The following is a 27,660-nucleotide window of genomic DNA, read 5'->3' as shown; positions in this document are numbered from 1 at the left end:
CAGGTGCTCCGGAACGATGCCACAGCCCACAGTGCCCAGTTCTGGACCATTTAAACTGTCCTTGTTCAGAAAGAGAGGCCACGGTGCTAAACTGCTCCTGGGAGGGACTCCAAAAGGACCCTTTCTCGTAGGTTCTTCTCCAAGGAACCTGCCACCTGGAGCCTTGGGAATCCCTGCTGGCCTGGGGCAGGTCAGTAATGCTCACTCCTCAGAGGTGACCTGAGGCTCACGGGCAGCTAGTGACCCAGGTCAGGTTGAGGACGGGCTCCCTCCCCTCCTGGGGGTGGCGCCAGCGTGAAGGTCCACCTGGAGGGAGACACGCACGCTGTCCTTCCCGACACGACTTGTCCTGATGGAGGAATGCAAGTGACTAGGCTTGAATCAGGGACCCAGAGGTGCCTTTAGCCTGAATGGGTCTCCGTGGGTCCCACTCTCCTTTTTTAAGGGTTTTGGAGATGAAGCCATGCCCAGTTAGATCACCTGGGCTTTTGCTGTCATCTCGATTAATCCATTAAAGTTGAAGACAGGACCTCCTCTGCCCCGTTGGGCTGGGAATCAGGGCAGCAGGGAGTGTTGGGGGCTCTGCCCATCCCGAGAACGAGGCGTGCAGCCCTCTCAGGCTGGGGACATCGGGGACACCTGGAGACTCAGCTCTCGGTGGAAACTGCAGCTCTGGCAGCCAAACGCCGATTACTTTTGTCAGCGGAGTGAGAACACAAGAGAAATTGAATTAAGTGGGCGGCGGGTTACAATGCAGTGCTGGCGCACGGAGCAGCCTCACTATCCCAGCAAAGCCCGCGAGATAAACAAACACCAACAGGAGAGAGCAGCCCGGGACCCGGGTGCAGGACGAACGCGGGAGACGTCGCTAATGTGTGTGTGGTACCTGTGTCAGAACCAATATGGCGGCAGGCGCATCACCATCACGGTCACGGCTATTTCAGGAAATGCAATTTTATTAGAAGGTTTCCAGCCTCTCCCTTCGCCTTCTGTCTCCTGACTCTCGGGGGCCGCGGCCCCTCTCACTGCAGCATGCGCTCATGTCCTGGGTGGAAGGCACGAGGCAGATGGACGATTACGCCGTTCGACGGCGGCAACCAGGCTGGGAAGGGGCGATTCTGGCTCCCAGGCTGGCCCTCTCAGGCCCCAGGGCACTGGGCCTGGCTGCACGGGGTGCCGGCTCTGGGCCCCCTCCTCCGATCTCCTCACGGGGCACCCAGCACCTGCCTTCCAGAAGCCCTACTAGCTCTTCTGGGCAAAACAGGGACCGTGCCCTGCTGCCCTCTGCCCCCCAATCCTCAGGGTCCCCGTCTGGGTTTCCGCAGACAGACGGGGCCGCCAGTGTGGACGGAAGCCTCTCTGGAAGCGGCCGGCCCAGGGATCTCTGCAGCTTGGAACCACAGAAGCCTCTCCAGCTGGGCAGGAGGTGGGCACAGGAAAGAGTGGGTGCTCTGGGGGAGGGGAGCAGGAAGCCCAGGCTCCACCTTCGGGGTTCAGTCTCACCCCACCCCGCCATGGCTGGCAGGTGCTCCGCCGGGTCTCTGGATGCACTGGGTCCCCCTTCCATGGGCGTCCTGCTCCGACTCTGGCCTGGCGACAGCACAGATCCAGGCCCCCCGACGACAGCTGCCCCCCCGGCGCTGGCTCCTCCGTGGGGCCGGGCTCTGGGAGGGTGGGCTGCCCTTGGGAGCACAGGTGTGGCTCACCTCCCAGCTCACCATCAGACTGGCCTCCTGGCATGAAGGGGAAGAAGCAGCCGCATTCTGGCCTCCCTGCTGACCTCCAGGGGCATGATGCCGGCCTCGGGGCTGCCCTGCATGGAGCCAGGCCTCGGGGCCCGGCCAGGGGGCAGGGGCAGGCATACCCAGGTACCAGCTCCCTCCACCTGCCACAGGGAACGGCCCCCGCGCGTTGTGTAGTGCCAGCTAGCTCCAGCAGCAGGCTCTAGGGCAGTGCAACTATTTTGTGTGATACCGTCCCCGACACAGCCCCTGACACGACGTATTTGGCAAAACCCAGACACCGCACAACACAGAGATGGAACCTGATGTGAATGGTGGACTTTGGCTAATAACAGTGTATCACTGTCGGCCCCTCACTTGCAACAAATGCACTAACAATGCCATCATTAATGTTAACAATGGGAACATGGGGGGCATGTGGGAACACTCTGTACTTTCTGCTCTGTTTCTCTGTGAACCGAAAACTTCTCTAAAAATAACGCCTATTAATTAAAATCAAACAGACGAAGGAAAAACACCCGATCCGGCCAGACAATGTGGAAGAAGTCATGTGGCCCAGTCTTCAGCAGGACAAGAGATCGGCCTATCTCCCCAGAGCACAGAGCTGGGAGAACCGGGACGCGGGGTCCTCTGCCGGCTGCCGGACCACGCCAGAGAGGAGATTCCCCCACCGTCTGCGGGTGCAGCGTGGCCCACCATCGGGCACAAGGACCCACCTCAGGCCGACAGCTCCGATGGAGGAGCAGGCCGGACCCCTCTTCTGCCCGTCCGTCTGTCCTGCCCTCACGGCAACAGTGCAAGGCCAGCATCCTCACCCTGTGGAGCCCCGCCCTGCGCCCATGTGGGAGGACCCACAAGGCCAGGGCTGGGTGGACGCAGAGCGGGGGCATCGGGGGGAATGTGGGGAGAATCAGCTGTCACTTCCTCCTGCCAACTCCAGCCTGAGATGCTCAGGAAGGTGGAAAAAGAAACAGGAAAACAGAGATTCCATGACCTTGTTAGCGTTCCCGGCCGGCGGGGGTGGGGTGGGGTAAGTATATATAGCAATCCACGGGTGAGCTCAGCCCCAGCTCTCAGCTGATTAGACAGGACATAATTAGCTAACCAGGCATAACATAATCAGGGAAAGGACCCAGCTCTTCCATTCTGCTTCAAAATCACGTTTCAGAACTTTACCTACAACCGTTACGAGCTTGAAAGGTTAGAAGTTTTCAATAGCGATGCTGGAAATGAGATCTGAGGTCCGTCTGAGACCACGTAAAATATCAATAAGAATTGGATCACAGACCCGCACGTGTGACGTGGACGACAGAGCTCGTGGGAGGACACGAGGGACCAGCCCCCGACCAGCAAAACACATGACGTAAGAGGAGAGACCGGTAGATTAGACCTAGTTAAAATTGGGAATTTCTGTTCATCCAAACACACCAGTAAGCCAGTGACCACACCAGCCTGGGAGAAGATGTTAGCAGTACAAGCCCCCAGTGCAGGACTCAGACTCAGAATAAAGAAAGCGCTCCTGGAATAAACAAACCGCCCAGTCCTTTGACAGATGCTTCACGAGAGATGCTTTCCACCTGCCCAGTAAGCCTGGGGAATCACACTTGCTATTAACCGCTCAACAGAGAGATGCATGTCAACACCCAAACAAGCTGCCACACTACCCCCCACAGGGCGGCTAAACTAAAAAGACCAATGACAACAGGTGCTGATTAGAACAGAGCAAACGGCACGTCATACACTGCTGTGGGCAGCTCCAATGGTACGGGCACTTTGAGAACCGCTTAGGGCGGACCTACCATAGCTGATGTGCATCTGTGCCACTGCTGGGTATACATACGCCCACAATTAATGAGTGTGCATGTCTACGAAAAGACACACACACATGTTCACAGCCACGGCACTCATAATAACTGAAAATTCAAAATAACCCAAACACCCATCTTCTTTAGGACAGACTGTAAATGACAGTACAGCCAGGCAGTGGAATTCCACACAGCAATAAAAGTAACAAGATGTCGCTTCACACAACAAGGTTGATCTCACAGACACGGTGGGTGAGAGAAGCCAGACACAGAAGTCTATGTACTGTCTGATTCCATTAACGCGAGGTTCCAGAAGACGGGGCACTAGTAACGGGAGGGGGTAGGACTGGGGTGGGGGGTGAGGCATCCAGGCTCCGGCGGGCGAGTAGTGCAAGCCTGCGTGTGTTACATCTCAATTAAAGGATTTTGTAAAAGAATAAACACTTATTTTGGACTTCCACATCCTAGGCAAGGTCATGAAATCGTTTCTGAACTTGCCTGCACGGGCATCGTTATGAAGCTGTAACTGTATAGACTTGGATTCCCACGGCCACCAGGGACGCCTGATGCTGGAGGGAAAGCCTTTCGTGCGGAAGGGCTGCGTTTGTTTTCTTCTCCCTGGTGCTACTGTTCAGGTGTCAGAGGCACATTCACATTCAAAAGCGATGATGCATCTCTTTAAAACCACACGGGAACATACGTATACGTATAACTGATTCACTTTGTTATAAAGCAGAAACTAACACACCACTGTAAAGCAATTATACCCCAATATAGATGTTTAAAAAAACCCAAAAAAACAACACACCTGCATCTTTGGTTTGCTGCCCCAGGAGGCTGTGCAGCCCAGTCCCCTAGGAAACACGGATCGCTGGGTCCAGGGTCCTGCAGTTTGCCCTTTGCCCTTACGTCCACCCTGGAGGGACCCTTGGTGCTCAGGGTGGAGGTGACGGCCAAGGTCATGTGGGCAGCTGGGCACTGGACCTGCAAGGACTCGGGTACTTAACCCCCGTATGGGGGCCCCGACTCTGACATTCACGGGCGGCACCCCGCTCCCGAAGCTGTGGACCCAGGACGTGAACACCATACCTTCTCCAGTTACCGGTAAAACCTGCGTTAGATCAGCTGCTCGACTACCAGCCGAGGACACCTAAAATGAGGACAGTAAAGCTAAACCAGAGCAGCTACGGCACAGTGAGGAGGGCCCTCCGGCTGGTGCAGGGAACCGTCCTCACGGGGTCGCACTGACCCGAAGGGCCACGCCCCTCCCAGGGCTCCTCCGACCGCCAGGCCCCGGGCTCCGGCGGCAAACGCGGCTGCGTCTCGCCCATCAGGCAGGCGGGCTCTGCAGATCCTGCCGGGCATCTGAACAATTAAAGGGGCACTTTCATTCACCTCTGCAGCTCCCTGCCGCGGGGGCCTCCTTCCTTCCCCCCATCCCCCAGTACAGCCCTGGAGAGCAAGGAAGGGGACGCTGACATTGCCGCCCTGCCGGACGCTGCCGTCCCTCCCCCAGCCTGGGCTCTGAGCGGCAGTCGCGGCCTGGAGCCCGGCCGCCTGGCCAGGAGCCGTATGCCTGTCCTGAGCTTCCTCCCTGCTGACCTCACTCCCCTTCACACCACCCAGGGGAGCCCCTGGACCTGCCTCCAGGCCCCTGTCGGGCACCTGCTCCCTGGCCCACAGGTGAGCCACACCTGCTGGGGGACAGCGCTCAGGCCGCGCCCAGGGCCCCCTCGGTCGGCACAGACACCTCTCTGCACTGTGCTCAGGCCGCGCCCAGGGCCGGGCTCAGGGCTTCTCCCTCCAGTTTCTCAACAACCCCACGGTGAGTGCCACCCCCCGGCCTCCTGACTCGTCACTGCCGCTTCCATCACCAGCCTGACCTCTCCCAGCACCCAGTGCCCTGACTTTCCTGTCCAGAGAGCAGGGCAGAGATCTTCCAAAAGGCTGTCAGACACCACCCGTGCTCCCAGGAGGTGGGGATCAGCCCCTGCCCCCCACCACGGCCTGAGGAGCTGGTCAAAGGACCCGGCCCCTCCCGCCTCCCCAAGCCCTACCTGGAAGGCTGCGCAGGCGCTCCCTCCACGCGGGTCCTGAAAGCGACCAGAGCTGCCCCTGCGTCCATGCCCGGAGCCAGCAGGACATGGGGGCAGGCCGGCTCCCTGGATTAAAATGCAATTGTTTTGTCGACAATTTCCCTGGTTTTGACTTGGTTTTTACCACGCTACTGAACTGAGTTTGAAATTTCAAATCACATGAAAGAGCATGAGCTTCCCTCAAAGAAGGGTCTCCTTGGGAGGTGCAGAGCCCCAGGGCCCACACTCAGCCCCCAGGGAAGCCACTCCTCGCCAGGAGGCCCGGGAGGGATGCCCTCCCAGCCCCGGGTGGGCATAGCCGCTCCAGAGCGCAGAGGAAAGCCGCAGGGGCCTCGCCTAACGAGGCCGGCAATTTCGGCGGGAAGGAGAGGCTAGTAAAGGATGCCAGGCCCCACCCACCTCCCAGAGGGGTCCCTACCACACCCCACTTCCTGGGCCTGCCCTGAAACTAACGGGTCCATCTGCTCTACAGAAGCTGGACTCCCTGAAAAGGGGCTGGACTCGCTGGGAGCGACGGCACCCGTGGTGTCCAGCTCCTGTGACCTCCACCCTCGGGAGTGGACGTGACCAGCATGGCAGTCGGGCTGCACCCACTCTCTCCCTCCACAAGGTCGACCCCCAGGCAGGGCCCCCCGGCGCTAGACCGCGGCGGCTGGGGTATCTCCCTCTGTGGGCCCAGAGCCGGGCAATGGACTGGGGCCAAGGACGGCCCTGCCACCAGGCTGAGCACCAGTGTGACCCTGTGCTGGCACGGGTGCACATGGGCAAGGTGTGGACGAGAGAGAGGGGCCGCTGCCTCCCTCCTCCAGGAGGGAAGGGGGACTCAACCACGGGTTCTGACGGGCACTGTGTCCTCGGCACGGCTCTCAGAGACTCTGCCCGTGACGGTACCCACTGCCCAGCAGCCAGCAAGCACCCTGGTTTGCTGCCCGCTGACACCCACCTGCTCCGGGCAGCCGTGGCCCAGTGATGAGCGCTGGTGTCACCTCTTGCAGGAAGTCTTCCCAGGTAGCCGCGGCCTGAGTCCACAGTTTCCTCTCCTGGGGTCTCGTGCTTCCTCCACTCCCCCACACATCTCAGGACACAGTCAGGACCTTTTGTCCCGTCTTCCCCGGGGTCCTCTCTGAGGCCAACAGCCTGGGCTGCTCTCATTCTGCACCCAGGTCTGGGCCTCTCAGCGCTGCTGGGTGTTTCCCAGAGGGCACTGTGGCTTCCTGGGGGGCACTGAAACCCAGGGGCCTCCAGGCTGCAGCTGACCACTTGGGGCAAGCTCCACGCCCCTTGTGGCCCTGTCTCCAGTCTTTAAAGGGGGGCAGATAAGAGTGCTTCCCTCAATGGGCGTCTGTGGAAATAAAACCAGTGATTCATTTAAAGCCTTCAGCAAGGCCCTGGTGACCATGTAAACCTGCACACGCTGGCCTTTAGGAACTGTTCGCAAAGCTCTGACGCGCCCATGTCAACTGCAGCTTTGCTTGGGGGGTCCTGAAAAAGTCCAAATTTAAACTCCGCCCAGGGTCAGGGGCTCCGGAGCTGAGCGCCCCCTCTGCCCTCCTTCCTGAAGGAGACAGAGGATCAACAATCTCAGGGAGGGGGACCTGCCTGCATCGGCCTGGACAGGGCCTGGGGACTCGCAGGGGACCCTGGGCAGAGCCCTGTGTAACAGGGTCTCACGCACGCCCCCGCCACGACGAGTGTCTGCGATGTCCCTGAGCTACAGGAGCGGGACGGGAGGCAGGCGGCCTGCAGATCTGTCTGCTGATCAGCGCAGAGCCCCCTGCACCCTTCTCTGCATAATGTCACAAGTGTCCCTGCTAACGGCTGCCATCAGAGCACGAGGGTTCCCACCACACGCTGGGGCACATCAGCTCCTGGTTCCTGGAGAGACTCTCCTCCCAGATGTTGCCCAGATATTTCTTCTCTACACGCTGACAATCCTCAAATGCTGATTAAAATGTGTAAGATGAGGGCGGCGACGTTATTAGCTTTCTGTTTTATAGCTTTCAGTGCACGAGCCTGGCACATCTGCTGAATTTATTTTTGAGTATTTCATTCTTTCTGAAGCTACTGCAAGTGGAATTATTTTCTTGAGATCATTTTCAGATTGTTCCCTACCATTGTGGAGAAATTCCATTGAGTTTTGTGTACTGACCTTGTATCCTGCAACCTTGCCAAACTCCTTTATTCCTTCTAAGTGTGTACGTGGATTCCTTCAGATTTTCTCTGCAGAAGATCACATCATCTGTGAACAGATAGCTTTACTTCTTCCTTTCCCATCAGGATGACTTCTGTTTACGTCTCTCCCAGCTGCCCTGGCCATGCTGCCAGGACAATGCTGAACAGAGTGGCCAGAGGAGGCATCCTCGTCTTGTTCCTGATCTTAGGGCAAAAGCGTCCAGTCTTCCCACTGAGTACGATGCTGCCCGGTGGCTTTTCATAGATGCCCTTTGTCACGTTGAAACGTTCCCTTTTGTTTCTAGTTTGCTGAGTGTTTTTATCTTGGAAGGATGTTGGATTTTGTTAAATGCTTCTTCTGCAACTATTGGCGCGATCATGTGACTTTTGACCTTTATTCTATTAATACCATATATCACAGCTACTGATTTTCTTATGCTGATCCACTCTTGCACCCTTGAGATAAATCCTCCTTGGTCGTGACGTACAATCCTTTCCACACTCCTGGACTCAGTGTGTTAGTGTTTTGTGGAGGAGTTCTGCATCTGTATCTATAAGGTCTGTAGTTTCCTTGTAATGCCTCTTCCTGATACTTTTGGTATTGGGGTAAACTCAGCCTCGTGGAGTGAGTCAAGAAGTGTTTTGTCTGGAAGAGTTTGAGAAGAATTGACATTAATTCTTCTCTAAATTCGGTAGAATTCACCAGTGGAACCATCTGGTCCCGGGCTTTTCTTGCTAGGATGTTATTAGATTATTAACTCACTGTCTTGACTTGTCATGGGTCTACTCAGACTTTCTATTTCTTCTTAAGTCAGTTTGTGTGAACTTACTTTTTACTAACGGCTGTATATAGCAGTTAGCTCACAGAATTTCTGAAAATTTAATAGGACTCTTGCAAGTCACTGCAAGCCTGCTCGGCCCACCACGGAGGGCAGGTCTAGCAGACTCCAGAGAGCAGGTGACACAGATAAAGGGTGGTGCAGGAGGCCAGGCAGGGCTGGACCCTCACTCACACCTCTGCTGCTCCTCTACCCACAGCTCGCAGAGCTTAGCCGAACTGCTGGAGGCCACTCAGCTGCATACAGGGCATACACAGGTTTCTAAATATGCATACTCACTTTTCCAAGTATTAAAACACCTAAAAGCTTTTGCCCCCAAAGACGGAGGCCTGCTGTCCACTCTGAATCCTGTCCTCTTTCCTCTCAAAGAACGGAGTCCGGGGTCTGGACGTGGATGTGGGGTGACCACTCATTCACGTCTGCTGCTAAAGGACACTCTGGGAGTTCTAGGGCACAACCAGGGCCGTGGGGCAACACAGGTGGGCGTGGCCACCTCCGTGGGACACAGGGCTCAGCTCCTCCAGGAAGCCTTCCGGGGTTTTTGCTACCGCATCTGCCCGGTTCGGCCCCCATCAGGTTTGTGCTGCCCGTGACGGCCCCCTCCTCTCATCTCATGCTTCTGCCTCTGCACCCACCCTAGCGCTGCTGCAATGGCCCTGGGGAGAAGCAGGGTGATCCAGGTGAGGCTGCAGAGCCGGGTGCTGAAACACCAAGGCCCCCACCTGATGGAGAACTAAGGGCCACCCAGGCATGGGCCTCTGGGTTCCGTCCAGTCCTCACAGCGGGGAGCTGCCCGTCCCCTGAGGCAGCCCTGGGCCCCTAACCCCTAACACCCTTCTGGGAATTTCCAGCCACTCCCAGCTTCTCCGTTCCTCTCCGTTGCCTCGTTCTCTCCACCAGCATCTAAAGGCCTCACGTTTCCTTCCCTTTCGCTTCTGAGCCTCAAAGCCAGGTCCCAGCCTCCCTGCCCCTTCACAGGACCTTGGGGTGGGGGTGGGGGGCTGCAGACCGTGCTGCTGAGGCCACGGCCCACGATGCTCCTTATGCCGCGAGGCCAGTGTGACACAGAGGGGCTGTCCAGGCTCTGCTGGATCGAACACAAAGCAGACTTCGACTCAAACGCTCTCTGAAATTTTGTTTCCCAGTTATGTGATTTTTACCGTATCCTACAAAACAGACGCCGGGCGCTGCCACCAGAGCTTAAGGAACGGTGGTCTACACTCGCCTCCCCTGTCAGACCTTCTCCAACCTGAGCTCCAACCCAACCAGCTGTAGAACAGCCCGCGTCCTGACCCCTGGTCCTCACTGCTCAGGGGTGACTGGAGTGCCGGCCCCGCCCCCGTCACGTCTCCCCCGCCCCCTGCCTCGTGCAAGGCCCCCCCCACCCCGCCTTCCCAGTTCACCCCCCTCATCAGCTCTGTGCATGTGTGTGGGCTTTGCCTCAATTCACACACCTTACGATTCACGACTTAAAAGTGCATAGTTCAGTGGTTTCAGTGCGTCCAGAGCCGTGCATCCATCCCGTCAGTTTTAGGGCCTCCTCATCCCCCCAAAGAAAGCCTGTTCCCCTACCTATCCCTCCCCAGCCCCTGGGAGCCACTAATCTGCTCTCTGTCTCTACGGATCTGCCTGTCCCACGTAAACAGAATCACACACCGCGTGCCCTCCGGGTCTGGCTTCCTCCCTGAGCGTCCTGCTTTCCAGGTTCATCCAGTTGAACGTGTGTCAATCCTCGTTCTTTTGTACAGCTCAATAACGTTCCATTGTACGGACACACTACGCTCCGTTTACCCATCTGTCCACTGATGGACGTCTGGGCTGTTTCCACCTTCTGTCCGTCAGGGCAGATGCTGCTGTGAATGTGTGTGGACAAGTTTCTGAGCTGCCAGCTACAAATTGGCACTCGTTGACCTTCAACCCCGCCCTGAAAGGAGTTCAGGGTGGAGATCAGGAAACAGGCTCTCTGTGCTCCGGGAAAGACTGGCAGCACAGGCCTTCAGATAGTTAGATCTTCTCAGGAGATTTTATGAGCCCAATTCTTGCATCTCCTCTTATGGAGGGAAGCACTAAAATCCTTCGTGGTGACGTCTGCTCCTCGTGACTTGCAGAAACCTTCTGCAGAAAATATGTGCTTGACTGCATGGACTCCCCCTTCACCAAAGTCTCATGTATGCTGACCTTCCCCCCGCCTCTTTGGAGCGGTCCCTCAGAGCTCTCTGAGATGCTGTCTCCTGGGCTGGAGTCCTCACTGTGTCCCAGATAAAGCTTAACTCCCAAACCTCACGTTGTGCCGTTTTTTTTTCAGTCGACAGAGTGGACGTGTGTTTTCATTCCTCCTGGGGAATACCTAGGATTCCATTCGGAGTGGAACTGTTAGATCATAGGACAGCTCTTGTTTAATCAAGATCATTTTTCCAAAACAGCTGCTCCCTTTTACATTCCCACCAGCAGTGTAGGAGGGTTCCGATTCTTCCACACCCTCAGGAACAGTTGTTGTCATCTGACGTTTGGAGTCCAAGCCATGCTTTCCAGCATCTTATTGTGTGCTTAATTTGCATTTTCCTGCTGACTCATGAGAGCTGGCATCTGGTTATTCACGTCTATCTTCTTTGGAGAAATGTCTACTCAGATCCTCCGACAATTTTAAAATTGTGTTAATTGTCTTCTCATTTTTGAGTTGGAGGAGTCCTTTATATAGTCTAGATAAAGGTCCCTTATCAGATCCACAATTTGCAAATATGCTCTCCCATTCTGTGGGCTGTCTTTTCACTTTCTTGATGGTGTCTTCTGAGGCACCAGAGTTTTTCATTTTGGTGAAGTCCCATTTCTCCATTTTTCTCTGGTTGCTTGTGCGTTTGGTGTCATATGTAAGAATCTTTTGCCAAATCCAAGGTCATAAAGAGTTACCCCTGTCTTCTGCTACAAGTTTCATCATTTTAGCCCTTAACAGTTAGGTCTTTGATCCACGTTGAGGTTGCTGGCATATATATGGCGTGAGGCAGGGATCCAACCTCATTCTTTTGCACATGGAAATCCAGATGTCCCAGTGCCACTTGTTGACAAGACTACTGCTTCCCCATTGGTCTTGGCGCCCTTGATGAAGACCAGCTGATGCGATGCAGGGTTTATTTCTGCACCCTCAACTCCTTGCATCTACTAGTGAGGTGCCTCTTCTGGGTCTTCACTTCGTCCCTGGCGGGGACCCAGACTCATCCCAGACCACAGCAGCCATCTGCACACAGACCCCTCTCAAACAGCCATCCCTGCTCCCGCTCCCTCAGCAGAGTCCCTCAAAGGCCATGTCTGGAACAGGCATGTCTCATACGTGGCTGGGAAGAATGTAAATGGGGGACGGGTGGTTCCCTAGGTTGGCACATCAGTTCAGAGAGAGCCTCTGAGCATCACACCTCCTCTCACTCTAAGAGGAGTGTGGTGACGCTCAGCTGTTACCCAGTCTGTGCGCACAGCAGGTGAGCACCCAGGAGGCCTGGGGCCACGGCTCTCCACCCAACACCCTGGGCCCTGTCTGCATCCCAGGCTCCCCGGAAAGGAAAGGTGTATTACGAGATCTGACCCTGACGTTCAGGGATGTGACCTGGATGCGTAGTTCCCTGCTCAGGAATACAAAGGCATGTTGGCGAGAAGACAGGCCAGCTCCCAGCAGGTGCCAAGGGTCAACAGCATCAGCCAGGAGGTCCTGGCAGGGACTCCGGAGAGCCTGGCAGGCCATACACAGGAGGACCCTCTCCAGACTGGACCGTACCAGCCTAGGCTGCGACCTCCTGCTCAGGGCTGCAGCGGCCCTCACAACAGGCCTGTGCGGAACTCCGCCTGCCCACCACACCCCATGGCTCCCAGGAACCCTGCCGGGCCCGGCCTAAGACCCCTGCCCTCACCCCCACCCCCGCACCACGGCTGGGGCAGCGCTACTCCAGAAACAACTCTCTCTTCTCCCGCCCGACTGCCCGTGCCCGGCCCCTGGGCACCACGCCGCTTTCTTTACTTTGTTGTCTTCCAAGAGAGTTTCACGAGGATTCCGCTGATGGGAGGAAGAGCCTCCCTTTATAAAGAAAGACGCCACTTCAGGGAGAGTGGAGCTGCCTGTGGGTGACCTGCTGTGTACTGGGCGGGGCGGGGCTTGGGGACTGGGCCTCGGTCCTCTCAGCAGTGCTGCAGGGGCGTCGGGGCCACGCGCATTTCCACCGGTGGAGAGGGGCCCTTGGAGCCTTCCAGAGCTGCAGTGCCGGCAGAGGAGGCTTTTAGCCGAGGTGTCCACGACCAGCGGCAGCCCCGAGGGTAGGTGCCGTTTTGTGTTTGTGTGTAAGGGCGTGGAGCCTCGCAGGGACAGTGGGGCTTGTTTGAGAAACTCTTTCGCTGATGGTTCCATGAGTTGGAAAGACCCTAGGCAGGTTAGGGTTAGGGTTAGGGTCCAGGCTGCGGGGGGGAGGGGGTTGCGGTTTACCCAGAAACACAGCCAGGAACTCCCCTCTCACCACCAGCCCCCTCCTTTTACAAAGAGATACTTTCTTGGTGAGCTCCTATTCATCCTTTGGTACCCTGCTCAAATGCTCCCTTGAAGATGCAACTTTACTAAGGTCCTGGCCAGGAAGTGACGGCTGTACTCTGGGGTCCCCCAGCCCCTGCCCCACAGTCTGGACCCTAGCCCCCCAGCACTGCATGTTCTAGGTACTAGGTACCCTAAGAGTCAATCACCCCTTCCAGCTCTCCTCCACCCAGGAGCAAACACCTTATTTGATCAAACGAATGAGTGAAGGGGCAAATGAATGAACGATAAGTTAATAAATAAATGAATAAACACGTGAACAGATGCAGCTGGGCTCTAGTACTTCAAGCCCACGTATTTACCAAACATGACAGGGTCAGCACAAACCGTCCCAATTTAAGGCCCGTTCCTCCGGAATTCCAAGCAAGCCATGCAACCCGAGTTTCCTCTTTAGCAGCACAGTTCACACTTGAGGAAACATTATGTGCACAGAGCAAGAACACAGAAAGGCAAAAATTAAATTAGACGGCAGCCTGGAAATGCCCGCTGTGCAAAAAATGCCAGCTGACTGATTTGTGTGGCCTCCCCGGAAAACGGCCGGGTTTTAATTTGGGTCTCTGGGACCCAGCTCCTGACGCGCGGGGAGGCTCACAGGAGAGGGGTGAGAACGCGGTTTCGGATGAGCAGACCCAGATTCAATTAGTAATCAGTTCTGACCTGCCGCTCCCGAAGGCTCCCACAGCTAATGACCAGAGGGGAGGGGAGCGGGCCCGCACCTCCCCCTCCCTCCCTCCTGGCCGGGAAGAATCCATCCATGTCAGCCCAGAAGGCGCTCTGGCCGCTTCTAGTTACAGGAGCTGCAGATGGGGATGCGGTGGCTTAGCCCAGCTCACTGGGGGTCAAGGCGGTCCACCGGCGACCCACTGGGCAGACAGAGTCTAGGGTCAGTGGAGCGGCCTCGGAGCAGCTAGGCCTTTCCTCTCTGTAAAGACTGTCTGTTTCTGAGGATGGTCCCCACAGGCAAGGACGTTAGCACTGCGCATGGACATCTGGCTGTCCAATCACACCCCGTCCGTGGGATGCCGATGGCTAGACGCTCTTAACAAGGACAGACAACAGCTTCTTAGAAACAGAACTGACGCCAGCACGGGTGCTTCCTTGCCCCAGATCCTCAAAAGGCACCAGCTGTCTCAGCATCCTTCCACTAGCCTCCAGCCCCCCCCACGGCACAGTCCTTTCCCACCATCTCCCAGGTGCCCCCGACATTCCCAGAGAGCCCTTCCGGGCTGGCAGCACAAGGCAGGTAGCACGTGGCCGAGGGGCCTGAGGGAAGCAAGGCAGGTCCCGGGGGCGGCCGGGTGGTCCTGGAGCCCCGTGCACCTCCAGGGTGCTTCTGGGCACCCCAAGCTCCGTGGGATAGGCTCCCGCAGCCAGCTCAGCCCCAAAGGTACACAGGACGTCGGGGCCTGGAGTGGTGAGGGCCGGGCCTGCTCCCTTGGGCCAAGAGCCCAGGCCCGTCCCTGACTCCTTCCCTGTCCTGCTGGAGGCCATGTGGGGCTAGAGCTCCAGGCCCCGGGCCCCGAGCAGACTCACTGCCCCAGCCAGGTCCCCGGACAGTCCTGGACAGGCTCACTGGTGACACTGACCCGGGCCCCTGAATCAGCCCCATCCCCGAAGGGCCCTTCCTTGGGGGCCTTTCTCCCTTTGGGGGCTGCACTGGGACCCACCCGGCTTGTCAGAAAGCCTCCGCCTCAGGGATGATGTGTCCTCGCTCCTGATGCAGCCCTACCAGCACTGCTGGTGAGCCTCCCAGAGTGGCCGGGAGCTCACGATGCCCCAGCCCTGTGCTCAGCACGCCCGTCACCTCTCCCGTGACCTTCGCCAGCACCGCCTGCAGCAGTCAGGGTGGTTCCCCCCACGTCCTAGGTCAGAGCAGGGGAGCTGGTGGGACCCCCTGGCGGAGGCAGCAGATTGAACCAGGGAGCTGGGCCCCCAGAGCCCGTGCAGAGGCTGTAGGGGAGGGGAGGGACCAACCAGAAGAGCTAGGGTCCAAGTCCAGCTCTGGGCAACCCTGTGCATCCCTGCCGCCCCCACGGGATGGACCGGCTGATACCTTGGACCCTCCACCTTGACCACGGTGACCGCGACTCCTCCAGCCGCCCCACACCCCTGCATGGGGCCATCCACCCCAAGGAGCCTGGACCAACACAGGCAGCTGCCAGCCAGGCCCACGGGAGCCCCCAGGCCGCCCAGAAAAGGGGTGTCCCCCCTGCTCTAGTCCTGGGACTGGGCAGGGTTCCGGCCTGGCTCCAACGCCGCCTCCCCCACTCGCCCGCTGGCCCCGCCCCAGACCCCTGCTGGGCCCCGCTGCGTCCAGCCTTGGGATGCCCAGGTCCCCTGCAGAGCACCCACAGCGTCTCCTGCACCAGGGGACGCGCCCACGTCGGTGCCCTAATGGAAGCCGCAGGGACTCCTCCCCGCTTTGTAAAGGCGGCTTGTGGGTCTGTTTCTGAGGACGGTCCCCAAAGGTACCACCTCCCACAAAGTGCCTGAGCGTCAACTCAGCAAGACTGTTAACAGGACGTGTCTTGTCCCCGAGCCGGCTCAGCCTCAGTGGTGCCACCAGCCTACCCAACGGGCGCATCGCGTCGGCTGTCCTGGGAGCCTGTGGCGGCCCCGCTGCACGTCACGAAGCCTGGGGCACCTGCCACCTGCCAGACCCGCAGGCACCTCAGACAGAGACCACACGGGGATCAGGGCCATCTCGCTGGTGTCACCGCCTCCACCCCTCTGCCCGCAGCAAGCCTGACTGGCCAAGAAATGCCCTCTGGCCCCCTGGGCACCCGGCTCCCCGCCAGCCTGCACTCCACGCCCACGGCCAGCAGGCAGCCCTCAGGTGCACGACCGGCACCGCCGGGGGTGGCGGCCCCGTGCAGCCCGAGGCCTCGCCCAGCGAGCAGGGCGCCTCGGTGGAATGTCCTGGGGGCTGGGGGCATCTCGTGGACCCTGGGCACGCAGCCTCTTGTGGCCCCCGACGGCCGCCCGGGCCGGGGCTCTTACCGTCCACGCAGGCGGGCCTGGCTCTGGTGGTGCCCGCGATCTGCCCCTTCCTGCACGCGCAGCGAGCCGTCTGCCGGGCGATCGTCCTCCGCGGCTGGCTGCTGTCGCGGTCCAGCGTCACAATCTCACAGGTGCCGGCGGCCAGCTGACCTGCAAGAGAGGCACAGATGGGGCTGAGTGGACGCGCCTGGAGACCAGCCGTCCCAGCACCACACCGAGTGCCCACCTGGCGCCCGCCTGCAGAGGGACCCAGAGGGACATCTGACCCCCCAGATGATGCTGTCAGACCCACCCTGTAAAAGCCAAGGCACCGGGTCAGGCCAGCGACCTCCGCGCTTCTGCAGCATGGCTTTGGCAGGCTTGCCTGGGCGACAGGACGTTCAACGTGCCCCATCTCAGCCACTCCTGGAAGTGAAGGGCTGAGTCACAGGGGAAGGGCCCCCGGTCACGAGTCAGGACCTGGGCTGCACAGGGCTCCGTGATGGGAGGCTAGGCTGGCCTGGAGCGGCCGCGGTCTGTGTCTGGACCGGCCCAACCTGCCGAGAAGGGACCCGTCTCGTTTGCAGGTGATGACTCCATGGGCTTCACTGGCTTCCTCACCCCCCACGCGACTCCCAAACCCAGGGAGGGCACCACAGCTCTGAGGAGCCGAGGGGCAGCATCCCAGCAGAGGGACACGCCTGCCTGTAAACCAGGATGCCCTGAAGAGGCACACCGACCAGACAGGCAGCGCCGGCTCTGGACGGCGGGTACCAACGCGGGAAGCCTGGCCACTGGCCCCAGGGAAGCTGCAGGTCCTCCCCGGGCCTGGCTGGTGCCCCACCGGTCATCCCCGAGCTGTGAGCCTAGATCTCTTGGTGACACCGGGTGGCCCCTCAGTGTGGCCACACGGCCACAGCCTCCACCGGGGCGTCTACTCGCTGCCTCACTTTCCTTCCCTCAGCAAACAATAAGCACCACTGTATGCCGCCCTCTGCGTTGGGCCCTGGGACCACAGTGCGAGAAAGCGGACGGTACTCTGCCCCTGAAGGTCCCTCCCAGCTCGAGGATACGGCCCCGTACAGATCCCAGCCCACCGCTATGCAGGGGGTCGGCAGGGAGAGAGGATGGGGGTGCCTGCTGCAGTTCCAAACAAGGGAACGACGAGGAGGTGACACCCAGGAGACGGTCCCCACGTGCAGGGGAGGAGGGTGGCAGTGTCCACCCCACAGAGGAAAAGCTGGCAGCTCCCTGGGGCTCCCAGGCAGCCGTTTCTTCAGCCCTGGGTGTCCTTCCTCATACACTGCTGTCACCCCTGGCCCCTTCCTCCAGGCAGCCCCCCGGGTCCTCCAGGCGGCTCACTGCACAGGACTGCCCTGCCTTTTTGTCACTGATGTCACCTCTGGGTGCCCAGCCCGGCCTGGGGCCAGGCTGGCAGGATACAGTGCATGGAGTAGCCACCAGCTCCATCAGCCCAGAGCTGCCCAGGCCACCCTGACGTGGGGGAAGCCACGTCTGGGTGTGACCGACCCAAGAGGCAACGGGGTGTCTGCAGTGGGTACCAGACATGCCCGGCCCAGGGCCTGAAGGGAGCTGTGCACGGGGACCCCAAGCCAGCCGCCCAGAGCCCGTCACGGACGGCTCACGGGAGACCCACACAGGTGTGGGAGGAAGGATGTGGGCCCCGGGCCCCTCCTCCTCGACCTGCTGGGACCCCCCTCCCCTTGCTGAGCAGAGCCTGTTCCATGGCCAACACCCCAGTGCCGCCTCCCTGAAGGCTTTAGCTGTGATTGAACGTGCACTAACTAATTACACGCAAAATTATATACTGCGCTAAGAACCAGCAAAAATAGACAGACGCGTAAATAACGAAGTAGATAAACAAATGCAGCAGAGGGAAGAGCGTCGTGGATAGTGAGGTGTGCGTTTCTGGTAACAACAGTGGTTAGAGCCTTAAAGACAGACGTGATTACGGGCAACCGTGCATCTGAGGGGGTCCAGGAGCTCATGGCAAAGATGCTGAGACTCGTGGGCTGGTCCGACTCTGCGACGTGCGGTCGGGCAGCTGTGTGGGTTCTGCCCCGGCTGTTATTTTAAGCTCTGCGTGTTGCTGTGGGGCTGCTCCGGCGCTCTTGGTCCTCGCTGCTGCCAACCCTGACCCCAGACACCTTCGGCTGACGTCAGTGGCCGGCAGAGGCCCATCTCCTCGGAACCTGAGCCCTGGTCAGTAACTAACAAAGCAACTGACCGACCAGCCATGGGAACCCCCTGACCCAGGCACATCGCGCCTCCGGAGCCTGGACCCTCGTTTGTAAGGGGGTGGCTGGGCAAGGTCCCCGCCGGGGGTCTGAGAGGGCTTCCACGTCCAGTGCACCTCTCCCACGGCAGCCGGCAGCCTCACGTCGTCATCCCCCCAGGTGCCACGATTCTGGACCACGCCCCGTGGACCAGTGGCGCTGGGGTAGGGAAGGACAAGGCGGCCAAGGGCCCCCCAGTTCCTCTGCATGTGCACCCACGTGGAGATGAGGCGGACAGCAGGTGCCCGGACTGTAGTCAGTGCCCAGGGGCTGCCGTAAAGAGGCGTCACAGCCTGGGAGCCTAACCCCCAGCATATTCACCCGTAGCCTGGCGGCTGCAAGTCTGAAATGGAGGCTGCAGCAGGGCCAGCTCTCTCAGGGTGGCCGTGGAGGGGGGGCCTTCCTGCCTCCCGCGGGTCCTGGTGGCCGTTTCTCACCTCGTAGCCTCACCAGTCCCGTCGTCACAGACCTCCTGGTGTCTCCTCTTCTCACAAGGTCGCTGGTCATGTTGACTAGGGTTCACTTAGTGGCTTCATCTTAACTCAACTGCAGCTGCAAAGCCCCTATTTCCAAGTAAGGCCATCGTCCCAGGTAACAGGGCTGGGACCTGAATGTATCTTTCAGGGACACCATCAATCTATGAAAGGAAGAAAACCAACCTCTGCCTGGGAGTGTGGAAAAGCCGAAAGGGAACGAGCCAGCACCGGGGCGCACGGGCCCAGGCCACACATGGCTCCGCGTGCCTTCGGGACACTATGGGTCCCGGTTCATGAATTTATTACCAGCTCACAGCCTAGGCGCCCAGCCCGGCCCCTCTCCATCCCTCCACACCGTGTTTCCTCGGCTGCCCTGGCCTCCCCTTCTGGGGTTTCCAGCCCTCAATTCCGTGTTGGGGGTTGGCTGTCTGCAGACTCGGGTCTCCTCCCGGGCTCTCATCCCAGGACCTTCACGTGGTCCTCGCCCTGTGCCGTGACCATCCTCCCCGGGCTGGGCTGGGTCTCGGATGTTGTCCCCGACCCCTGGAGGAGCTCACGGATAAACGCTCCCATCCCCGGCTGCCTTGCCCCCAGGCTCCACCGCGCTGTCCTTAGCTCAGGCGCCCCGCACCTCTGACAAGGTTGGCAAACGGCAGTACGTGAACGGCTCCCATGGGCAGGTCCAGGGCTCCTGGAAGCAAGCAGCCCAGGTGAAGGGCAAGGGGACAGGGACAGGGTGGCAGCGCATCACAGGGGCTCAGAATACAGGCTCAAGAGGTGCTCGGCGAGCTCGGAAGAGGCGGCGTCCTGAGACACCAGGTGGCTCTCCCCGCGGGTCACACAGCTGAACACGGAGTTCAGGCACGAGAGGGGTGGTCCACCCGCACCGTGAGGTCGCCTGGTGTCGAGGAGAAGACTGCCCGGCCCCGCCCACGCTGTCGGTTCTGCTCTGGGGGTCGACAGTGAACTTGGGCTGCGCAGTTAACACACAGTACTTAGAACTTGACCACGTGCTCGGAACTCACCGGACTCGCCATGGACTCAGCGGATCTCTCCTCCAAGGCGCTGGTCCATCCCTGCCTGCCCACACCTGACCTGGAGCTCCCAGGCCCTCCCACCCAGCTGCCCAGGAACCCACAGCACCTCATTCAACCTGCATCCAAGTGTGGGGCACAGGGCAGGGGGGAGGACAGGCAGCCAGCTGGCCCTGGGCCCCCAGGGGACCACACTGGCCGCCTTAACTGGGGCTGGCGTCCTGGACACCCCGTGGCGCTCAAGCCAGCTCCAGGCAGGCGCCCACCCAGCACCTGGAAACCTCTCTGCTCCACTCAGATTTCTGGTTTGTTGTGAAAAGGTCACCCCTCGCACTTCAGCCCCTGTGTCCTCTGACCAGGCCAGTGGCTTCGTGACGACGGGTATCTCAGCCACAGGGCTGAAGGCCGGCCGGGACCCCCTGGGAGCCTACTGCCCCCAGGAATGACCCTCCCCAGGTCCCGCCGTGCCCGCCCTTCATCCCCCGCTCCGGAAGCTCGAGGAACCAGGGACCCCAGGGTCTGGGACAGCACCGCGGTTACAGCCGGGAGCACACGTGGGACACGGGCCTCCGAGAGGAGTGGGGAGGCCTGCAACGGGCCAGGCCAGTCCCCACACGCCTCCCGGTGGGCCCTCCTCCTCTGGGAGAGGGCAGCCAGGAAGATTCTAGAGTCTGGGCTCCCCCTTCCCTCCTTCCCTTGTCTCACCTCTGCTCTCTCTCTGTGTCACACACACAGACACGCACACCAACACACAAGACGTGGTCGGCGTTTTCTTCGGGGGGGCGGGTGGGATTATAATTCTTATTGTCTTCCCCCAGGTATTTTTGTTACAAAGAACCTGTATTACTTTTAAAACCAGAAAGAAAAAAAAATGCTTCAAAAATAAAACAAACAAGAAATCACAATTCCTTCCCCAACAGCTGCTCCCACCATGCACGCGGCCCACACCTGACCACGTCCTCCTCTGCAGTGGGGACACAGGCCGGGCCTCCCTGCAGCTGCCCCCCAAGCCCAGCCTGGCGCCTGGACCCACAGGCCCTGCCGGGGCCCAGGGAGGAGAGTGTCCATGCGTGCACACGTGTGTGCCTGAGGGGTGATGGGCGGCTGCCGTGAAAACGGAAAGAAACAAAACTCCAGGGAGTCTTCTTAGGAGAAAAGCAGCAACATAAGCATTTAACACAAAAGCCAGATGCCGTAGAGAGACGTGTAAAAAAAGAAAGAGATGCTCACTTTCCCCCAGAGACAGGCCTGCAGCTTCTCACTAGACGGCGGAGGTCAGGGTGCGCATGGGTGGTCACGCAAACCCCCAGTTCTATGGTCTGATTCTGTCCCCTGACACTCGTGGCAACGTCATTGCATGTAAACAGCTGGCCACGCTCCCCCTGGACGCTGTCACCTCTGCCTGCAGCTGGGGGTCCCGCGGGAGAGCAGGAAACACCCCCCCAGGAGAGGTCAGTTCCATCACCTCTCACCCCCATCCTGGCCACCCATTAGGAGGCAGCCTTGCCCAGCCGGGGGTTCAGATGTACCATGACCTACAGGGCTGGGATCTGCTGCTGGGACGGGGGAGGGCGCGTACCACGCCTGCCTCGCTGGTGGTGGCTGAGCCCGCGGAGGGGAGCTTGGCTTGGGAGCGGACCCCCAAGGGGCTCACTGCCTCGCTGCCTCAGTGATCCAGGCCGTTGAATGTGCCCCAGGACCAGGGGCCGGGGGCTCCTACCACCCACGCAGCCCCAGAGGCTAGGAGTGCAGAGCTACCCCCAGCGACAGCACTGGTCCCTGAGGGGCCGGACCAGACTCGGTGGGGGGCCACACCACGCCCTCAACGCTTCCCCATCAAGGCAAGTACCACCACCGTCCCTGTTTCTACAGACTTTCCACAAGCGGCTCACAGAGGTTCCTCCCATGCCCGAGAGATCCCGACTGGGGGCCTGGGGCTCGGGGAAGGGGCCCCGTGGAAAGTTCCTGTGGAACACGCACCCTCCCGGTCCCCGGGCCGCCGCAGGCTGGGAGCGGAGGGCAGCTGCATCCCGAGTGCTCACGGGCACAGCCCCTGCTGCGCCGCTTTGGCTGAGCCAAGCTTTGCCAAGTTTCATTTATTCCCTGAGCTGGACCAGGCAGGACGGCCGGACACCAGCCCCTCAGCATCCCCTGCACGGTCCCCAAACCAGGGCGGCCACCAGCCAGACCCTGAGCAAGGTCACTGGAGGGGCCGAGGGGTCCAAACTCCTGCTCAGGCGTCATTTCTCGGTGGAGAGAACGGCCTGTAACCTGGGTGTAGGTTTCAGGAGGGCACGGTCCAGGCACCCCCCCCCCCCCCCCCCCCCCCCCCCCCCCCCCCCCGCCGGCGCCAGATGGATGGGATACCAAAGGATGGCTCTGGGCAGCTGGTGCCCCATGGCCTCTCGGGTGGGAAGAGGCCCTGGGGCGACTCAGCTGGGCCTGGCCCTCAGGCAGCCCCCGCCCCGTTCCCGGGAAGGCACCACAGCCATTTAATCCCGTCTGTGCCGACATCAATCTGGGAGGAGGTCTGACAGAATAAAGGCACTCAGAGAGGATGGCATTTAGCAGTCACGAGTGTCAGCCCTGTGCCTGGATGAGAACGAAACCTGGGTAGCCCAGGAGGCCAGCAGGGCCTGAGGCCGGCACGGGGCCAGGAGCTGACCACAGGCTGGGTCACCTCCAGGCACACGCGTGACCAGGAAGATGGGGGCCCGGGCAGGTCCCCAACAGGAGGGAAAAGACCCAGATGAGAAGGCGGCTCTGCCCTCGGGGAGGGTCCAGGCCATGTAGGTGCGGACATGGAGACCCACACGGGGACCAGGAGGTGGGAGCCACAAGGCCTGTGGAGTTTGTGGTGGGAGGACCCGGGGGCCCTGGCTCGTCTCTGGCTGGGCCTGGGGCACCACACCGCACCTGTAAGCGGGGGGCCTGCACTCTGGTCGAAGGGCTGCAGGCGTTCTGTCTCCCACAGAATGGGGGGTCTGGGGATGCACTTAGCATCTGCATGTGCCCCGTGGCCAGCGTGGGTCAGGGCCTTGCCGTGAGTGTCCTGGGCCTCACAGGGCCCTTTGGGAGACGGGCGATGGGTGGTGGTTACAGGGAAGCAGGTTTCAGTTTAAGCTCAAGGAGAACGCATGACAACAGCCGTGACCTACATCAAACCCTCATCCTGGTCACCTCTGGGTCCAGAACAAGCCGCTCCCAGCTAGGGACGCCCAGGACGCCTCTGAACGAGAGCAGGCTTCGTCCTGCGAGGCACGGAGGGCGGTGAGATGCGCGGTTATGAAACCCTGCGTCAGGACCTGCCAATCCCTGTGAAACCCAAGGACGGCACTTGATAAAGTCAAGTCCCAGGCGCAGTACACGTGCTGTAAAACGCGCCCGCTGTACGCGCGCGGGCCGTGCAGGCGCCCACCCAGGCAAACCCACTGCCCCCGACCTGCAGGGTCTCCCGTCTCCCAGAAAGTCCCGCACGCCCTTCGCTGCTGATTCCTGCACCCCTGGCTGTGAGCCACCACCGGTCAGCTTTCGGGACAGGAGCCCGGGGGCTGCAGGACTTGGTCGGGGGGGACACAGCACAGGATGGCAGCTGTGTGTTCCCGGCTGCTGCGTACAATTGCTTTTAACCAGGATTTACGGTCCAGGACGTTGTAACCCACCAGCCTAAATGACCTGGAGCTTCCTCCTCGTCCCGTGGCCCCGTGGTCCAGCCTGGACTAGCCCTGCTGTTCCTGCAGGTGAGGCCACACCAGTGATGGCAACACATCCAGGAGGTCCAGTGGGCCCACGTGGTAGACACACTCAAATCGCCCCCGGGGTAGGCAGGGGCCCTTGTTTCCTGGGCTGGGGGGTGGCCCACTGGCCTCAAGAAGGTCTCAGATGGCCTTTCCACGTGTGTCCTGAGTACACGGGGGGCTGCCAGCTGGGGGGATGGAGCTGGGGTGGCGGGGTGTCCCAAGTCTGGAGCCAAGTGGCTGGCACCTAAACCCCTCCAGCAAACCTCTCCCCACTGGCCTCAACAGGACTTCCTGGGATGCTGGGTGTAGGTCGGGGTGCAAGACTGCTCCCCAACCCTCTCCCTCGAGGGACCAGGTCCCACTGGCAGGGCCCGCCTGCCGCTTTGATTTGGGGTGTCGTCCTGGACCTCACAGACACACAGGACATGGAGCTGTTGCGCTCCTGAGCCGGGAGCTTCAGTTCCCACACCCCCCGGGCTGCAGAGAGGGGCTGTGGGGTCGGTCCTGGGCCGGCCCCTCGCCTCGGCAGATGCCTCCCCCATAAGATGGGCAGGGCCACTCCTCCCCCCGGAGAGGCCAGGGGCAGGCGGCTCCTCGCAGCAGAAATCAGACACCAGTGAGGACCAGACTCTCCAGTCCCACCAGTCCCGCCAGCGACCGAGGAGCACGCAGCCCTCGGTGGGACCTGTGGGGGGTGAGGGGCGCTCAGCGCCGAGACCCTAAAATGCCACCTGCCTGCACCCTCGGAGTGGACCTGTAAGGGTCCGCCTAGGCGGGAGAGGAAGACGCCAGCAATCGGCGTGTCGCCGCGCGTCGCCGCGACAAACCAGAGAACACGGAGAGCCCCGCCTGGCACACGGGGATGTGGCCTTGGCCACTGGAAATCGTGGTGTGGATGGCCTCTCACGCCCCGGGACGCGTCCCTCCGCGGCGCGGGGTTTCCATTCTGCACGCAGGGCCCCCTTGTGCTGCGCTCTCATGGTCATCACCATGTCCTCGGGCCACCACTTCGTCCACGGTCACCCCGAACGGGCATCCTCGGGACGCGCGTCCCCGCATCTGCGCTTGGCTCATTGCCGAAGTGTCGCACAATGAGAAAATGCTATTAGCACCATCAGGAGGAGGGAAGAGTTAAGGAATCACTAGGGGTAACGGGGAGGGGAGCTGGTGACAGCGGGGAGTGGGCGGCAGTGTGGATGCCACTGTCACTGCCGCCGGTTGGAGACGGTGGTGGGAGGAGGACCGCACCTCATGCTCTCTAGCGTACGTGGAACATGTCACCATGGATTTAAACAGCACTGGACGAAAACAGAGCTCAAGGAGGGAGCGAGGCAGCTCTGGTAACCCAGGCAAAGGCGCATGCGGACTCTGAGTCATCCAAGGAGATGACTATCCCTACTGCCTTTACTGTGGGTTAAACTCACCAGCCAGTTCAGCCCGAGGCCAAGAGACAAGGTAAAGGGGAGGCGGACGGGGGGGACGGAGCAGCTCCCAGGTTGAAGGCCTCAGAGGGAGGGGGGAGGCTGGGAGACCCCCCACACCCGGCTCTGTGTCTCTGCGGTCAGGACACCCCCTGCGGAGCCCTGCCCCGACGTCCTTAGAAGGACTTCAAGGAGCTGCACCTGCAGCTCCCGTTTGCAGAGGGCTTTCTTCACCTGCCCCTCAGCCACGAGCCCCCCCCACCCCCCAGCTGCGACTCTGAGCTGCCCGCTGCCCCGGCCCAGCACTCCCCTCTCCTGCTGCCCTTGGAACCCGGCTCCAGCCCCCACCCGCACTAGTCCTGCCCGCAAACCACAGGCTGCAGCCCTCCGTCTTCAGCCCGGGGGTGATGGGGGGGCCAGGGCCCCGACGTCAGCAGGAGGCAGCGCGGAGAGCAGAAGCCCCGGCCTCCTCATCCACAGCCCGCCTCTCCCGGACAAAGCGAGAGCCACTTTCGAGCTGAAGCTAACTGCCGGGGCCCTGGACGCTCAAACTAAGGCAGCCACGTTTAGTTCCACCCCTAACTAGACAGACGTTAGTGCGAGGGTTCAAAAGACCAGAAAAGAGCACCTTTTACCATCAGACGGAGCATCACAGTCTCGGTATTTGAGTTACACCGAAATCCAGTCTGTGGTGAAAGCCGAGTGCGGCATTCCGGATCGCCGTTCAACCTCCACTTAAACACGGGTGGCCTGTCCCCAAGTCCAGGTCCCTGTGGAAGGGTGTGGAGACCAGCCAAGGGTGATCTCTGCACGGGCTGGGGGTGTGAGGGAGACAGAGAAATCGAGGGAAACCGGCGCCTCACAGAAGGCCCCTCCCGTGGCCCGGCACAGGGGACCAGCCCCGGCCGCTCTGCGGCTCAGGCCTCGACGGGGCGGTGGCCCGACCCGTTAAGCCGTGGCGCCGTCCCTGACCTTTTGGGCAGCAGGACTGGGTCCCTGGAGTCGAGGTGCCCCCAACAGCAACCCTGCCTGGTGATATTTCACGGGCACCCTGTCCGGAGGGACCGGGGAGGGGAGCTGAACTTGGGATAATCGAGAGGGGCAGGTCACCTTCGCAGATAGATGGTCCTCACGGCTCAGAGCACGGCACCCGCCTTCTCCCAACTTAAAGACAAGCCTTTGAACGCACCCTGCTCCGTAAGCGAGCCCCTGGCTGTCCCCAATGACACGACTGTGAAATAGAATTATGGCCTGCCCAGCAAAGTCACAGATCTTCTCATGCAAACCTCCCAGAATCCAGCTGGCTGGTCCCAGCCTGCTCCTGCCCTGTCATCACCATTCCTGTCCACGGCCGCGCCCTCTCCTACCCTGGGCTGTCCCGTCCTCCCACCCGGGCCACGTCCTCCTCCCAAGGCCAAAAGCAGGATGGGCTGGGAGGAGAGGGGCAGGGGGCAGCCCCCTGCCACGGCCGGGCGCCCCCTCTGGAACCTTGCCCCTGCCCACTGCCTGGCTCGTCCCACAGCCTCTTGTAAGTCTGCAGACGTGGGAAGGGTCCCAGGAAAGCATGGGGGAGAGAGGAGAGAGTCCGCTTGTGGCCACCAGCTCAGCGAGAGGCCTCTGCTTAGAGACGCCCGCCCAGCAGGCCCTTCCGAGAGAGGCTCGCCTGGGCTATCTGAGAGCCTGGCTTTTTCATCTGGATAAGAGCAGGTGGAGGGAACTGTGATAAAAAGGAAAAGAATAATGGCTGTGATTACGGCAATGGAGCAGGCTTTCCAGGGTCTCTTGGAACCGAGATCAAAGCCTCTCTAGTTAAGTTCCCTGCAGCGGCTCCACTGCAGCCTTAACATCAAATTAGCGTCCCGCCCCCTTGGCCGAGCGCCCCTTTCCCCTCCTCCCCAGGCTCACCCAGGCTGCACAGAGAAAGCTGCAGGGTGGGCCGCAGAGATGCCAGGTGACCTGAGCTAGCAGAAGCCACCACGTGGCGGTCGGGGACCTCCCCCTGCTGTCATTGCCACCGCCGTCAGCCCACAGAGGGCAGGGCAGTGCCCAGAGGCGGGACGCTCGTCTTTGAGATGTGAGATTTCAGAGCTGGCTGCCAACTGAGCTTCAAGTTGGAAACGCAGGGACAGATCAAGAGCCCCTGAAACACCCTCTGCCGCCGGCACCTGGGGAGACACACGCCTCCCGCGAGGAGCAGCTGTTTGTGGCCGGTTCTGGGCCCTCAGTCTGGGGAGGGGAAGGTCATGAGAGGCGGCCCAGGCCAGGTTTGCAGAGGGCAGAGGGGTCTGGGGTTGCGTGTGACCTTGTGGGGCTGTGCGCCCTGGAGAAGGCTGGACGGGGACAGATTCCTCAGGACACACAGGCCCAGAGCTGCCCCTCCACCTGCCCAGCATCACCCGCCATCCCTGGGCCCCTGGCCTGTCCTCCCTGGTACCTGCTGTCAGAGCCCGGCTACCCTGGGCTGTGCCCCCTCCCCCGCTCAGGTCCACAAGGGC

General features: G+C 60.5%; 1 protein-coding gene across 3 annotated transcripts in view; it reads right to left on the bottom strand.

The window, feature by feature from the left end:
- Positions 1–27,660, bottom strand: part of TAFA5 (TAFA chemokine like family member 5) — a 191,178-nt gene that overhangs the window by 53,078 nt on the left and 110,440 nt on the right. For 2 of the 3 annotated variants that reach the window (XM_027108024.1, XM_027108026.1), the window contains exon 2: positions 16,219–16,368. In XM_027108024.1, the coding sequence (XP_026963825.1) occupies positions 16,219–16,368 (150 nt within the window). Of the gene's footprint in view, positions 1–16,218; positions 16,369–16,510; positions 16,620–27,660 lie in introns of those variants that run through there. The other variant, XM_027108025.1, reaches the window with a different exon arrangement.

The sequence above is a fragment of the Aethalodelphis obliquidens genome, unplaced genomic scaffold (genome assembly GCF_003676395.1).
Source record: "Aethalodelphis obliquidens isolate GAN/ISIS:26980383/991018 unplaced genomic scaffold, ASM367639v1 scaffold8, whole genome shotgun sequence".
Classification (NCBI taxonomy): Eukaryota; Metazoa; Chordata; class Mammalia; order Artiodactyla; family Delphinidae; genus Aethalodelphis; species Aethalodelphis obliquidens.
This window is presented reverse-complemented; position numbering and strand designations above follow the sequence as displayed.